The 17,002-nt window shown below is 40.1% G+C and overlaps 1 protein-coding gene across 9 annotated transcripts in view; it reads right to left on the bottom strand.

Annotated features, from left to right (window-relative positions):
- The window catches only part of DRAM1 (DNA damage regulated autophagy modulator 1), an 84,880-nt gene that overhangs the window by 54,573 nt on the left and 13,305 nt on the right, over positions 1-17,002 (bottom strand). For 5 of the 9 annotated variants that reach the window (XR_007154054.1, XR_007154053.1, XR_007154052.1 and 2 more), the window contains exon 2: positions 728-905. Coding sequence is in view for 4 of the 9 variants with exons in the window: in XM_047867179.1 (XP_047723135.1) it covers positions 728-905 (178 nt within the window). In the remaining 5 variants the exon portion in view is untranslated. Of the gene's footprint in view, positions 1-709; positions 906-6,852; positions 6,996-10,961; positions 11,030-17,002 lie in introns of those variants that run through there. The other 4 variants (XM_047867182.1, XM_047867184.1, XR_007154056.1 and 1 more) reach the window with 3 other exon arrangements.

Here is a 17,002-nt window from a genome sequence, read left to right as displayed (position 1 = left end):
AGGACTACAGACGGTATTTTGAAAGATGGGGAATTTTCCACCTCTTAAAGACACAGCTTTTTTTTTTTTTTCTGTTAAATAGCTCTAGAAAGAAAGAGAGAAAGATCAAGCTCTCATTCCCTCTAAATCAGAATGCACAAGCATAAAAATTCAGATTTTCTTTTCACATTGTGGAATACGAAAAAGGAATGAGATTTCATTTTGAAACTGGCATCAGTGATAACCAGAGAAGGCTAAATGTATTTCGAGTGATTTAGAAATAAATGATAGAGAGCTTTCTAAAACCTCTTAACATGGATGAGTAAGTCAGACCATCTAATGAATCACCTACGTGCAGGGTGAGGGCAGAGTACAGCCCCTTGGGACTTCACAGGGCTATTACTTTAAGTACAATATCAATATTTGGTGTCTTTGAACAAGCACTACAAAGAAAAATAAATATTTTCACATGGCTTATGAAATTTTCCCTGTTGGGAGGAAAGGAAACAGACTAAAGTGTTTGGACATGTTTCCATTCTCCCTGCACACCATTCCCCACAAAGATTCTTTTGAAATAACAACACAATGTGGAAATATTTTCTTAATGATTTACACTTTTCCGCCAGTTGTTCTTCTGAAGCATGTGGAAACGGGGCTGTCAATTTTTCCTTTTTTTTTTCATACTTTTTTGGGGGCGAGGGAGAAGGGTTAAGCTTTCGAAGACACTGACAAATGTGCAAAAGGATACTGGGGACCACAGCTGCGCAGGAAACGGCAGAGATGGCCATCCGCACGTGGCACGTGGAGAGGCTGTTCCACTGGGGACACGATTTGTAAGAGATGACGGACTGCAGGAGTGTGTAGACCACACCACAGACAAAAGCCAAAAGGGCACCACCGTCATGGACCAGGGGGACAGCTAACTCCTGGAGAGAGAGTCACAAACAGGTGTTACTCCAGGTGAGTCCGCGTGCAGTAGGCCCACGCACCCACCCACGCTGGTCCACTCAAAGCCACAGATGCACCCACCACTCCTTGGAAAATGCGACTGCCTGCAGAAGACTACCAAGAGAAAAGCCTTCCAGACCCTGCAGTAAATGCCCTTAGTTGTTCCACAGCAAACGTGGGCATGCTGGACAGGGACAAAGTGATATCTGCCTTCGAGGGGGGCGAGTTGAATATGGTGGGCTCTGGAGTCTGGCAGAACCGTATAAAAAAAATTTCAACTCTGCCACTGGGTTCTGTGACGTTAGTTTATAACCTCAGTCTCTGTATCTGTAAAATAGGCATAATAATTTCTGCCTTGCAGGTTTGCAGTGAAAATTATATGATGAATTTCATTTAACAGCATGCAACTGGTTCTGTGAAGGTACCAAGGGTGGCTTCGGGTTTTCAGGCTCCCTGCTCCCCAATAGTCTCTTTGTCTCTCCCCACATGCACATGCAAATCTAAGTAAAGACACTGCCCTTGCCATGCCAAGGTAGGTTCAAGTCAAGGCCCTACCCCTACATCCTCTAACCAGCCAATTCAACCAGAAGGCACCCTTACATCCAATCTAGGCAAAGAGTCTGGTATTGATCCCGAACATGCTCATGATAGACCATTCAAGAAGCTCACTTTAGGCTCCTTTTAATCGTGCAATGGGCACAATTATGGTATAACTATGATATTGGATTGAACGACAGAGTCTCTGGTTGAACTTGAAGATGTGAGCTTTGCAAAGGGGGAAGTGAAAGTATTGTCCAAGAGGGCCTGGTTTGGACCCCAGACTCCTGCTGGCCCCACTGTCCATACCCTGTCCTTCCCAGACTTTTCTTTGACCTGGGTCACCCAGGCTTCCCCAGAACCACGGTGTTCTTCATCTGTTCAAAAAGAAACTGATATCAAATCTTTATTCTCCACATGGGAAAAGAAGATTAAAAAAAGAAAAACCAGGGGTGCCTAGGTGGCTCAGTCAGTTAAGCATCTGACTTCGGCTCAGGTCATGATCTCGCAGTTTGTGAGTTCAAGCCCCACATCGGGCTCTGTGCTGACAGCTCAGAGCCTGGAGCCTGCTTCAGATTCTATGTCTCCCTCTCTTTCTATCCCTCCCCTTGCTCATGCTCTGTCTCAAAAACAAACATTAAAAAAAAATTTTTTTTAAGGAAAAAAAAGAAAGAAAAACCACTTTCAAATTTATTTGCTAGGGAAATTTATTTCCTGGTATCAAACCTAGGAATATAGGGGAAAATCCACAACTTGATTTATGTTATAATAAAATATTGCTGCACTGACATTTTGCAACATGGCCTATCAATTACTCATTTATTAGGTATGGATTTTGTATTCCTAGGATACCTAGCATGGCATACAGATTTAGGAAAGTTATATATAGAAAATAAAATACATTCTGTGCCCTTTAAAAAATTTGTAGACATTTAAGTACTTTAAGAATTAAAAAAAAATCACTCAACTGTACACTTAAAAATGGTTTAGATGGCCAATTATTTTACTACAATGAAAAATAACAATAATTCAAAGAAAATGAAATCACTCTCTTGAATAGATAACTGCATGCTCATGTTCATAGCAGCACTATTTACAATAGGCGAAACATAGAAACAACTTAAGTGTCCCTCAATGGATGAATGGATAATTAAAATGTGATACACACACACCAATTACTATTAAGCCATAAAAAAGAAAGAAGTATTGCCACTTATGATAACATGGATGGATACTGAGGGTATTATGCTAAGTGAAATAAGTCAGACAGAGAAAGACAAATATTGTGTGATCTCACTTATATGTGGAATCTTAAAAAAGTTAAAAACTGAACTCTTTGATACAGAAAACTGATGGTTGCCAGAGGTGGGGGGGGAGGGAGGTGGGGAAAAGGGGGTCAAAACATAGAAAATTCCAGATATAAGGCCTGAGGATGTCATGTACAGCATGGTGAGCATAGTTAACAGTGCTGTACTGTATATTCGAAAGTTGCTAAGAGAGTAAATCTTTTTTTTTTTTTTTTTTTTTGCTAAGAGAGTAAATCTTAAGAGTTGTCATCACAAGAAAAAAATTGTAACTATGTGAGGCAATGTATGTTGATGAACTTATAGTGATCATTTTGCAATATATACATATATCAAATCACTATGTTATACACCTTAGACTAATACAAGGTTATATGTCAATGATACCTCAGTAAATCTGGGGAAAAACAATATTAAACCAAAATATAATAATAATAAAAGAATGAAGACAAACAGATCCTCTCCTCCCCCCTTGAATGTTAGGCACATTAGGACAAGGGAAAACAAAAGGCAAGATGTCCACTGCTAATGAGTCCTTTTAAGGAATAATCTTCTGAGAATCCTGATGCTTTCCACTGTCTACTTTCTTTTTTGCTAAGTAAATCAACATCCTGAACTTAAATACTCTGTTTCCTCCAATTACACTATCAGGGAATTCGCTTCTTAAACCCTGGCCAATTCAACACATCCTTTAGGATCTTAATCTGCAAACTTCATGGGCCCTCACAAACCCCCACATTAGCCCTGACATTACTGGGTCAAAAGGTCCTTGACTCTGCAGGGGTCGTATGTGGGAGGTGCTTTTTCCGCTATGGAGCACACACTCTCGCATCAAAGGTCTTTTGGAAGCGAAATGATTCTCAGATGAGGCGTGAATTGTGGATAGAGGCTAAAATAAAAACCCAGCACCCTTTTTGGACCTCTTTTTTGAAACTCTCTTATTAATTTAAAAAAGTAAAAAATAGAGGTGCGCCCAGGTGGCTCAGTTGGTTAAGTGTCTGACTTCGGCTCAGGTCATCATCTCACAGTTCGTGAGTTCGAGCCCCATGTCAAGCTCTGTGCTGACAGCTCAGAGTCTGGAGCCTGCTTTGGATTCTGTGTCTCCCTCTCTCTCTGCCCCTCCCTTACTCACGCTATGTCTCTCTCTCAAAAAATGAGTTAACATTTACAATAAATAAATAAACATTTAAAACAATAAAAGATAGTAAAAATAGAGAAAACTAGAAAGTTGAAAGGGTTAAACCTTGGAAAACAACTTTTCCAAAAAGGAAATTTCTGGAAGGAAGGAAAGTAAAGCATTGAGAGAGATTGGTGAGGACACACCAGAAAGTTGCCATTCTGCCTACCAGCTCAGGACAGAGAGCTCTGGGAACTTCTGACGAATACAATTTACTCCTACTCAAGCAAATCCCCCAGAGATAGGCAGTGCTCTCCTGCCCGCACACCTCCAATTCCTCTGGAAGGAACAGCTCAGGTTGGCATGCTGAAAATGAATTACAGGATATAAAACAAGGAAGTTGTAAAGATATATTTATGGGAACAATGACAAGGCAAACACTCTGCTCTCAGGAAAGTTTAAGATTCTATTTCTGGTTTTTGTAAAGATGTAATCACTTCATAGAAACCCTAAAGAGAACCACAAGTTCAATTATCTGACATCTAAGTTTTCTTTCTAAAGTCTGCCTTTCTGCTTTAAAGCTTGATGGCTATGGTGCTTATACCATGAGTTATTTGGAGAATAAAGCGATAGGATATCATCTAGTGCCTACTATTCCCCACCGAATAATTCATATCCAACAATCTACTAACGATTATATCATTCCAAATCTTCCCTTCACCCCCCATTTTAATTTTGCTTCCCATCATGCTTTCTGGTGTTAGGGATGTGAATTGTGTACATGCTTTCACTCTCAGAGATTTACCCATTCTGGCAATGGAGTTAACTCTTTCCCACAGGCTCTAGACAGACTGCTTCAATTCAAAGTGCACTTCTGCCTTTCGGTGCTCAGACAATCCTGGGCAAGTATTAACTCCTCTGGGCCTCCATTTCTCCACTGGCAAATGAGGAGAATGCTACTACCTGTATTCTGAGGTCATTACTAGCATGATAGGAGTACTGGATGTTTTCATAAATTCTATCACATAGGAAATTTTCAATAAACGTCGTCATGAAAAGGGGCACCTGAGTGGCTCAGGTGGTTAAGCGTCTGACTCTTGGTTTCAGCTCAGGTCATGATCTCATGGTTTTGTGAGTTTGGGCCCCATTTGGGGCTATGCCCTGGGGGCATAGAACCTGCTTGGGATTCTCTCTCCCTCTCTCTGCCCTCCCTGCTCACGCTGTCTCTGTCTCTCTCAAAATAAATAAACTTAAAAAATTAAAAAAAAATTGTCGTGAAAAACCAAATGCATACAAGCATAAAATATAAAGCAAGAGTCTCCACCATGTGACCAATGTCGCCTGCAATCATGTATAGCAGCCCTTGTCTTATTTCGCCATAAAGGGACAAGAGGGGTAGCAAAGTAAATGGAGCCAGAAGCAAATGTATTCACACAATTCCTTCAATGAAGCCCTCTACACTTGCTCTGGGGAGGCTACAAACCTGCCTCTCACCTTTCTACCGACCTTTCAGTGTTAATACGGAAACAACAAATATGTCCAAAAATGGATTTATAATGTCCAAAAATGAAAACTCGTCAGCCCTGAGGCTTGGGAGACCATCCCTGCCCCACAGGGTGTCCTGGAGACACTATGCAATATAAGGAAGGGTGTTTGCCACCTCACCCTTCACAACACAGCACCAACTTTCCTGGAGCACTTTATTCTGTCCCCTGATCGACAGATGGCATCCCCCATGTGCAGTGCAAAGAAAGTGATTTATGAGGCCATGTGGTGCAGGTGAGACAGAGGACTCTCTGACAACGGTCTGACTTCATGCAGGAGGGGGCATTAGCAAATGGATGGGAAGCAGATGGTACAGGTGGAGGCCCGAGGTTATTACCCTCGCAGACCCATAGCAGGTGCAACGGCCCTGTACTGCAGCTTCTGGGCACAGACGTGTACTTTAGCAGCTGGCTGGCAGCCAAGGTTGACACCTTTTTGTGAATATCAGCACCACACAAGATCGGCCCACTTCTGGTGGGAAAAAAGTTAAAGGAGTCCTCCTGGGCAGAAGCAAGTCTTCCTGGAGTAACTTCTTTTGTGCCGCCACAAAGAAACAACAGGGGCAGGGGGAACAGGACCACCTCGGTGTTAGCCCCTAATGATGGCCAGGGGCTGCCACGTACGGCCTGCTGGTTACTCTGCAACATCTCATGGGACCCTTTACAATAACCCTAGGACACGATACTATTATAACTAGTACGAATTTGAAATACAACACATTTTTTAAAAATATTAAATACTGTCTCCTTGGACAAATAGCTCACATGCCTTCCTGAAAGAGACCTTGGGATGAACAGGTATCTACAAGTTAGAACAAAGCAAGTAGAGTTTTTTTCAAACACTCAACACAGTAGGAATCTATCAAGCAGACTCTACAGAAGTCACCATATAAGTTCATTTGCTCCATGTTTTGGCTCCATAATGAATGAGCTGAGTAACCCTGAGCATATGATTTCACCTTCATGTACCTATATCCTCACCTGCAAAGGGAAGAGATCAGGAGCTGCTCTGTGAACTGGTAAATACACACACACACACACACACACACACACACACACACACTCATATACACAAATACTTTCACACTCTTTATGAAACTATTACAGTGACTGAAGTCACTCTCCCCACCCATCAGATCATGTTAGTAACATGCGGCAATGCAGAGTCTGGAACATCGTGTGAAACACGCTCTCTCATAGGTGTGCAAACGTGAACCCCACCCTCTCCCAAGCACCAGGCAGGACTGACTTTCAAACGATAAAGATGTGTTTCTAAGAAGCAAACTATCCCCACTTTTACAAACTCATCAACTATTTGAGAACTCTCCTGGCACAAGCATGCCCCTTGTGTTCCTGCTTCTCTACTCCAGACACACACATATTCCATCATCCCCAAGAACAGAAAAAAAACTTCAGGACACACCTGGAAATTGGCTACAATGCCCATTCCGATACATCCCACCAATCCAAGAACTAGCGACACCAGGTTAAAAACAGGCGTGCTGAAATAGCTGGTTTGATTTTGCTTCTCTACTATTTTGTATCTTGTGTACATTGTGGCTGCACCTGAAAAAGAAGGGCACTTTGGTGAATTTTTATTATTTGACCTTTTAGAACGAAAACCACAGGGAAAGTTTTGCCTTGTGTTTTTAAAATCTGTATTTCAGTTTCCCAACTGCCATAGTCTCCCACTCACCCACCCTGTCCTTCCTCACCCCAACTCACTCTCCCCACTGTGTGTATCATCACACACAAACTTGCCTGTTATCTTTTTCACATAAATGCTACTGTGCACATATTCTGTGACTTACTCTTTTTCACTTGAGATAAGTCACCATGGAGATCTTACCATGTACAAGTAAGTCTACTTCCACATTTTTAGGGGTCTCATCACGGTATATATTTATTTCATCATTCTCTTAACGTTCAACTTCTACATTGTCTCTCTGTTTCTCCTGTTACAAGGAATGCTCAGTGAACAGCCTGGTACACAAGTATTTGGCATGCTTTCAGTGTTTCTGAAAGATGAATTCCTAGAAACAATATTACTGGAACAAAAACCGTGCACAACTGAAATGCCAAGAAGTATCTGCAAATTGCCCCAAGACTGTATGGCAGCGTTTATACTCTCACAGCAGAGTTTGAAAGCAATTTTACAAGTCCTTTTAATGGCTTTTTTAATTGCTACCAACCTGATGAATAAGAATCAGCAACCTGTTGGTTTAAACTGCATCCCTCTGATCATTAGTGAGATTGAGCAACTTTCAGTATGTCTACCGGTCATCTGCATTTCTTTTTCTGAAAATTGCATTTAGACTTCTTTTATTTTTCTTTTTATTTTTCTCTTGAGTTTGTCTATTCATTTAAAAAAAATTTTTTTAATGTTTTATTTATTTTTTGACTGAGAGAGAGAGACAGAGCATGAGCGGGGGAGGGGCAGAGAGAGAGGGAGACACAGAATCCAAAGAAGGCTCCAGGCTCTGAGCTGTCAGCATAGAGCCCGATGCGGGGCTCAAACTCACAGACCACAAGATCAGGACCTGAGCTGAAGTCAGACACTCAACCGATTGAGCCACCCAGGCACCCCTTCATTTTTAATTTGTAGTTGCTTTTTAAAAAAATGTTTTACTGAGGGGTGCCTGGGTGGCTCAGTCGGTTAAGTGGCCGACTTCGGCTCAGGTCATGATCTCGCGGTCCGTGAGTTCCAGCCCTGCGTCGGGCTCTGTGCTGATGGCTTGGAGCCTGGAGCCTGCTTCTGTTTCTGTGTCTCCCTCTCGCTGCCCCTCCCCCATTCGTGCTCTCTCTCTCTGCCTTTCAAAAATGAATAAACGTTAAAAAAAAAATTAAAAATAAATAAATAAATAAATAAATGTTTACTGAGAGAGAGAGAGAGAGAGAGAGAGAGAGAGAGAGAGAGAGAATCCCAAGCAAGCACCATGCTGTCAGTGCAGATCCCGATGTGGGGCTTGATCCCAGGAACTGTGAGGTCATGACCTGAACCAAAATCAAGAGTTGGACACTCAGCCAACTGAGCCACCCAGGCGCCCCTGCAGTTGCTTTTTAAACATTAGTAGGAGACATTAGTCTACTGTCTGCTATAAATATTACAGGTTTTCTTCTGGTCTGTCTTTGATTTTGTTTTTGGTTTTTGTTTGTTGGTTGGTTGGTTGGTTTGGTATCCTTCATCAGTTAGAAGTTTTAATTTTTTTTAGAAGTTTTAATTTCTTATCTACTAAATCTATCAATTCTTTCCTGTTTAGCTTCTGGGTTTTGTGTAAGCTTAAAGCATTTCCATCCTCAGGTTTTAAAGGATTTTCCTATAACTTAATTATCTTACAGTGTTGCTTTTCATGGCTAGTTCTTTCATTGCCACTGGTTCTTGTGAATGGTGTGAGGACGGTACAAAGGGTATGTTTTTCCAAAGACCTTACCAATTAATCAAATACCACTTATTGTTACAGAGAGTAATGTCACAATAACATATAATCTCTGGAGCACCTGAGTGGCTCAGTCGGTTGGGCTTGGGTGGGCGTCTGACTCTTGGTTTTAGCTCAAGTCATGGTCTCCCAGCTTCATGGGTTCAAGCCCTTGTGGGGCTCTGGGCTGGCAGTGCTGAGCCTGCTTGGGATTCTCTCTCTCTTTCTCTCTCTCTCTCTCTCTCTGACCACCCCCCCCCCCCCACTCGTGCTGTCTCTGTCTCTCTCAAAATAAATAAACTTTACTATACATGAGTTCCATAACAGCAGGGTCCTTGTCTTTCTGCTGCTGGGGCCCTAGCACTAAGCATAAGCACAGAGCCTACCACATAGTAGGCACTTATTAAATGAATGTTGAATACATGGACAGCTATCAAAATTTTAGATCAGTAATAACTTTTACTCAACAAATTTACCTTATAGAAGATCTTACATCAATATGCAAAGATATATTAAAAATAATATTCACTTGAGCATTGTAAATTGCAAAGTCAGAAATAGCCTAAATGCTTAACAAGAGGGGACTGATTAAATAAGCTATAATATACCCATGAGAGGGGGTATCATGCATGTGTTAAAAGAACAAAGTAGATTTCAACATACTGACATGGTGTGATGGTCATTTTTTTTTTTTTTTTTGCTGAAATTTAAAAAGCAGGCTAAAAGCTCATCATTTATCATAGACTATTGTAAGTGAAGATGTTCATGACAGATTCTGCCTTGTCTAGAAGCAAAAGGCCATATTTATTGCTAGCCAGTGATGAAATAATCTCTCTATCTTCTAAATCTGGACTCTAGGCAAGGATGGCATAAAAGGACACTGAGATTGGTTGACTCCTATTTCTACACTCCCCTCGCTCACCTCCAAAACCTCGGGATGAGAACACGACAAATGAATGACACGTGAAACTTTCTACCAAGTAAGATGAACAAATTCCAAAAATGCCAAGTCAATAGGGTTCCCCCATGCCTCTGCCCTTTCCCACCCTGCACCAGTAGAGAAGGGTAGAAAGTATTGGTTACATGATAGGCCCCTGACAAACACCTGATTGTTCCAGGAGGTAAGGGCTTATGAAAGGACTAGGAGAAAGAGCCCCCGTCTTACATCTATACACCCAGATTTCCCCATGGTAGATTAAGTTTTTTAGTCATTATATTGATTGGTTCATGAGAGGCTTGTATCCTATCAACTGTATCTATCTATCAAATGCATTGTATCCTATTCTCAGTTGCATTTGAGGAACTGAAAGGAACAATCATACCTGAGTTGGAGACAAAGTGTTGTCTGTTTCATCTTTTTTCCTTTTCTCTTACGGGTCAGACAACACCTTTGTCAGGGGTTCCCAAGCTATAGTAAATATCCAAGTCCCCTAGAGTGCTTGACCACCATGCTGATTCTTCAGCCCACTCCCACAGGTTCTGACTGAGTAGATCTGCATTTTTCCCTGGGAACATGCATTCTAACTGGCATCCCAGATGATCTTCAGGTAAGTGGCTTTCAGTACCCACTCTGAGAAACATTAGCTTGTACACTAGGTGCTTTGGCTTTCACAAATGCGTGGGATACGAATCACAAATTTATAAACAAATTACATTTAAAATTCATTTCAAAATCCTGTGGCACATTACTAGATGAAGTGAAGAATCGTTCTATAAATGAGGCCATAAATAACTTTCCAGTCATTTTAAGTTTCTCAAAGTAGAACAAAATTCTAGTTGCAAAGCTTGTACTTTAAAAAAAAATTATACACGCCAAGAGAGAACCCTAATGTAAACTATGGACTTTGGGGGATAATGATGTGTCAATGTAGGTTCATCAATTGTAACCAACGTACAACTCTTTTCAGGGATGGTCATAGTGGGGGAGGCCACAGGGTGGGAGGCAAGGCATATATGAGAAATCCCTACCTTTTGCTCAGTTTTGCTGTGAATCTAAAATTGTTCTAAAAAATTAAGTCTGCTAAAAAAAAAACAAAAAATTATATACAAACTGTAAATGACACATTTTACTTCACTTGAGACTGTGAATTTCTCATAAGAATTATTGCATACTTACCAAGAAATGCAGAGAAGTTTATCATAAATCCAAAAATACCACTTTCTGGAGGTGTTGTTCCTGTATCACTGACAAAGAGAAATTTCTGAATTATTAAAAAGGAATTCTGTTCAGACCATGTAATTGGCAGGTTTTATAGGGTGTTTCTTCTGGGTGTTCAGCCACCTTGAATTCCAAAGACTTGGTCTAATTTTGCTCTAAAGTATTCTCATTTTGGCTCTGAAAAATCTAAAACTCATTTTTCTACCTTGAGAGATTACATTTAATTTTTTCCCATCATGGGGCGCCTGGGTGGCTCAGTCGGTTAAGCGTCCAACTTCGGCTCAGGTCATGATCTCGCGGTTTGTGAGTTCGAGCCCCACATCGGGCTCTGTGCTGACAGCTCCGAGCCTGGAGCCTGCTTCGGATTCTGTGTTTCTTCCTCTCTCTGCCTCTCCCCTGCTCATGCTCTGTCTCTCTCTGTCTCTCAATAATAAATAAAAACGGTAAAAAAAAATTTTTTTAAGTAATTTTTTCTGATCATAAAAAACTAGGAAATACTGGGGCACCTGCATGGCTCAGTTGGTTAAGCATCCAGCTTCAGCTCAGGTCATGATTTTGCAGTTCATGAGTTCGAGCCCTGCATTGAGCTATCTCTTATCAGCACAGAGCCAGCTTTGAATCCTCTCTCTGCCCCTATCCCCCTCTCTCTCAAAAATAAATAAATATTTTTTTAAAAAAGCTAGAAAATGTTTAAAGTCAATGGTAGTGATGTTTCTCAATAAACTTGATGTGTGTTCATTCTCAATAAGAATTGAATGTGACTATTTTGGGAAAAAGAAATCTAAAATCAAGTTTGAAAAATCGATTTGGATTGTAACTATACATAAACACATCATGTACATTTTTTTAACAATTTGATTTATCCACAAGAGTTTACACTGCTGAAAACAGAATGGTGGAAAGCTGAGCAATATCATTGATACCTATTAGAACCTTATGGAAACAATAGGCATCAAGAATATATTAATTGTGATAAAGTATTTCAATAAAAAATAGTTTCTATAAGACATTTTTCTGGTGCAATCAATTAATCAATTAAATAAGCTGGAAAAAAATAATGATCTGGAAAGTAGCATTTGAACGTGTTCTGTTTTCTATTCATTCATGCCAAAGTTTACATTTTTACATTGTCAAGATGCTCCCATAAAGCAACAGTTTAAAACCGATGGCAAAAGAGTTCCCAGCATGAAACAATTCATACCAGTTTTAAGTGTTTCTGTGTTTTAAAACAGCTCTGAAATATAAGTACTGAAAAACTGATCATGTTGAAAGGCACACTTCAAATTATTTGAGAAATCCCACAAGAAGCCCACGTGTGCAGAAGGCAGCAGGAATCTAAGTTTTGTGCACACTTAATATTTGGAGAGTATAAAGAGGCTAATACTCCCCCTTACAACAAATACTTCTATTCCTAATGATTTCAATCTCAGTGCCACTTGCACCTGTAGGAATCTGGAGGGTTTAGAATCTAACGTTGCCATTTTTCTCCCCAAAGGAATGCTGAGGCAGAGAACACTGCACCATGTGTGGGACGTCCCTCTGAGCACGACAAAGTGGGTAAGAAAAGGGGACCGAACCTGTAATGGCAAAAAGGCAGAGACAGCTTATACCCTCCGGCAGCACTTTTGCCCAAAGATTAAATCTCATGTAGAAATCAAGCCTTCCGTCCTTGGCCTCAGGATCTAAAGAGGCAGCTTCCAGGTGAGTTATGCAAGAGTACTTGCGATCACAGACCTGAGAGAGTAAGCTGCCGCATGCCGGGAAGACTGCTTACTTGTGAAGAAAGGCAAGGAAATGGAGGAGTGAGGAAGATATTTATGAGGATAGGTAGCTGGTGGGAAGAAGGAGCCCTAACAGGAGATAAGTTGACCAGACTCTGGAACTATCTGTCCACTGACAGCAAACCAAGACATATGTCAAGGGCCCAGATGTGCAATCCACATAACAGCAGACGTGTGATCTGAAAGGTCAGAATTTCAAGGTGGTATTTTATTCTTATTCATTTGTACATTTAAAACCATACAGGCAGAATCAAAAGTGTTTTGTAAATAGCTATTCCATATGTATTTGTTGAATGAATGAATGACTATCAGTACTGGCAATAATAATAATAATAAAAAAACCCCAAACCTAATAAATACCACTTACTGAGCATTTACTATGGACCAAACATTGTTAGGTGGTTATTATATATCATTTCTTTTTATCCTCAAATCTTGAGGTGAGATTTTATGATTTTTTAGATGTTTATTTTTGAGAGAGACTGTGTAAGCAGGGGAGGGGCAGAGAGAGAGGGAGACAGAGGATCCAAGCAGGGTCCATGCTGTCAGCACAGAGCCCAATGTGGAGCTTGAACTCACAAACTGTGAGAGCATGATGTGAGTTGAAGTCAGATGCTTAACCAATTGAGCCACCCAGGTGACCCTTGAGGTAAGTCTTATTTCAACCCCATTTTACTAAGGAAGAAACTGGTATTAGAGAGGTTACAGAACTTGTTCAAGGTCACAGAGTTATTAAGGAGAGGAATCTATATTCCAATTATTAAACACAAAACAATAGACCCAAAATGGAGTTGCTCATGCTAAGCCCCAAGTCACCAAACTGAGACTTATTTACAGTTTCAGCTCTCCTGGGAATGGAATCTTAAACCAGTCATTCAGGAATCATCTGAACAGCAAGTTGCATAATTTGCCTTATAAGACCCCTGTCTTCCCGTGTAAGGAAAGTAACCTTGCAATAACCAATTGGCTTCTTGCCCAGTATAACTTCCTTGTTCCTGCTCCCTTCTGTCTATAAAAGTCTTTTATTTGTACAACTCCTCAGAGTTCTGTTTGTTTTTTGTTGTTGTTGTTGTTGTTGTTGTTTTTAAATTAGGCTTCACACCTAGTACGGAGCCCAACTCGGGTCTTGAACTCATGACCCTGAGATCAAGACCTGTGCTGCAATCAACAGCCAGATAGCTCAACTATCTGAGCCACCAAGGCACCCTCTTAAATCTTCTTTCTGTCTGCTAGACTGGATGCTGCTTGATTCATGAATCCATGAATAAAGCTAATAAGATCTTTAAATTTTTGTTCAGTTAAATTTTGTTTTTAATACAATCCAGATATCTGACTCCTTGACTTCCCTGTCTCCCGTGTGCTCTAAAGCAGGCAAGGAATGAAGAAATTAGAAGGATTGGCAGTGGGGGTAGAGAATGAACACTGGTATGCTGGTAAATGTTTAACAACTTGCTCAGAGGGAGTCTGATTTGTAGCATAGGCCAATTTCCATGGTGTAAATACTGCCAACAAATCAAAGTTCAAGCTACCAAAATGTAGGTTATTAAACATTGAACTGGGAAGAAATATACACGGTTGGCTCCCAGGAGCACATATCAGCTGGCTCCAGCACACCATGGGAATGAACCATGTTGGTAATGAAAAGAGATCATCATGCCCTTCTTGTACACCAGGAAAGTGTAAACTAGGCAAGAGCTCGTAATTCCTTACATACCATAATTGAATTGTAAAACATTTTTGACAAATATTTACTACCATAATTAATCTGATTTTCTTTCAGGATTACTGAGTCCACAGCACCTACCATCAATACGTGAGTATCAATGGGCCTACATTCCTAAACTTCGCACTACGACATAGGCAGTGACCATACTACAAAGACGGGAGTAAAATATTAATGCACTGCATTCATAACCATTGTTTGATTAAATGCAACCATCTTTAAACATTTTTTTTATTTGGCTCCACAAACAACCATGAAATTTATCTGCTCATCAACAAAATATTTAAGGGACACATACTATGTGTTAGATACAATCTGAGTAACAAATTCCCCAATCTATCAGGTAAGAATGGTCAGTTTGTGATTTATTTCCCTTAAGTGACAAAACGGTACCTAACTACATATGGTGAAATTTCGCTCAAGATATTTCAAGAAAACTGTCTAAGCAGCAAACGAAAATGTGACAATTCTAGGAACTTTCTTTTTTTAAGATTATTTATTTTGAGAGACAGAGAGAGAGTGAGGGGGCAGAGAGAGAGAGGGAGAAAGAGAGAATTCCAAGCAGGCTCCGCATCGTCAGCACGGAGCCCCACATGGGGCTTGAAGTCTTGAACCATGAGATTGTGTGTGACCTGAGCCGAAATCAAAAGCCAGACATTTAATCCACTGAGCCACCCAGGCACCCTGACATTTCTAAGAACTTTTAAAAATAAAAGCCAAATGAAACTACTTGGGACTACCCCAAAATAAAAAGCTCTTGCACAGCAAAGGAAACCATCAATAAACAACAAGGCCCCCTACTGAATGAGAGAAGATATTTGCAAATGATATATCCCATAAGGGGTTAATATTCCAAAATATATAAAGAACTTATACAAGTCAACACAAAAAAATAATAATAATCTGATTAAACCTGGGGATCTAAATAGACATTTTTCCAAAAAAGACATACAAAAGGAAAAGATGTTCAACATCACTCATTATCAGGGAAATTCAAATCAAAACACAATGAGAAATCACCCTACACCTGTAAGAAAGACTAGAATTAAAAAGAAATAACAAGTGTTAGTGAGGATGTAGAGAAAAGGGAACCCTCATGTACTGTTGGTGGGAATGTAAACTGGTGCAGCCATTGTGGAAAACAGTATGGAAGTTCCTCAAAAAATTAAAAATAGAATTACCATATAATTCAGCAATTTTACTACTGGGCATTTACCCAAAGAACATGAAAACACTAATTCAAAAAAATATATGCACCCTTATGTTTATCACAGCATTATTTACAATAGCCAAGATATGGAAGCAGTCCAAGTATCCAACAATACAAGAATGGATAAAGATGTGGTATACACACACACACACACACACACACACACACACACACAATGATGCAAAATGGAATGTTACTCAGCCATAAAAAAGAATGAGATTTTACCATTTGTAACAACATCGATGGACCTAGAAGCTTTAATGCTAAGTAAAATAAATAAAGAAAAGACAAATACCGTATTATTTCATCCATATATGTTATTTAGGAAACAAAACAAACAAACAAAGAAAAAAGAGACAAACAAAAACACAAACTTAACTACAGAGAGAAAACTGGTGGTTGCCAAAGGGAAGGAGGGTGAGGGAACGGGCAAAATAGATAAAAAGTACACTTATCTTGGTGATCACTGAGGAATGCACAGAATTGTTGAATCATTATATTGTACACCTGAAACTAATATAATACTGTATGTTAATTTTACTTTAATTAAAAAAAATAGTAGTGGTTGCCCATTATCATTAATAAAAATGAAAGGCTCTTTTACTTTATATTTTCTTTTTTTTTTTTTAATGCTTATTTATTTTTGAGAGAGAGAGAGACAGACTGTGAATGGGGGAGGAGGATAGAGAGAGATGGAGACACAGAATCCAAAGCAGGCTCTAGGCTCTGAGCTGTCAGCAGAGTCCAATGTGGGGATCAGTCCCACGAACTGTGAGATCATGACCTGAGCTAAAGTCAGATGCTTAACCAACTGAGCCACCCAGGTGCCCCATCTTTCATTTTTAATTCTTACTCTTAATTAAATTTTCATGTTTTTAGGGACATTATCCAGTAAAATTTTAAAGGAATATACTTATTTGGTTTGTTCTTTTTAATTTTTTTTAATGTTTATTCAATTTTGAGAGAGACAGAGAGACAGAGTGCAAGCAGGGGAAGGGCAGAGAGAGAGGGAGACACAGAATCGGAAGAGGGCTCCAGGCTCGGAGCTGTCAGCACAGAGCCCAAAGTGGGGCTTGAACTCACAAACTGTAAGATCACGACCTGAGCTGAAGTTGGCCCGCTTAACCAACTGAGCCATCCATGCGCCACTAGGCTCTTTTACTTTAAAACGTTCTTTTAAGTCTTTCAGTCTCTGAGCTAATATGTGACATCATTAATAAATACTGCATCACATCTTCTGCCTGATATTGGAATCCAGATGAGTGTAACACCAAGGGGTACCAAG

This window comes from Prionailurus viverrinus, chromosome B4 (genome assembly GCF_022837055.1).
Source record: "Prionailurus viverrinus isolate Anna chromosome B4, UM_Priviv_1.0, whole genome shotgun sequence".
NCBI lineage: Eukaryota > Metazoa > Chordata > Mammalia > Carnivora > Felidae > Prionailurus > Prionailurus viverrinus.
Note: the sequence above shows the minus strand (reverse complement) of the source record. Positions and strands in the feature narration are given on the sequence as shown.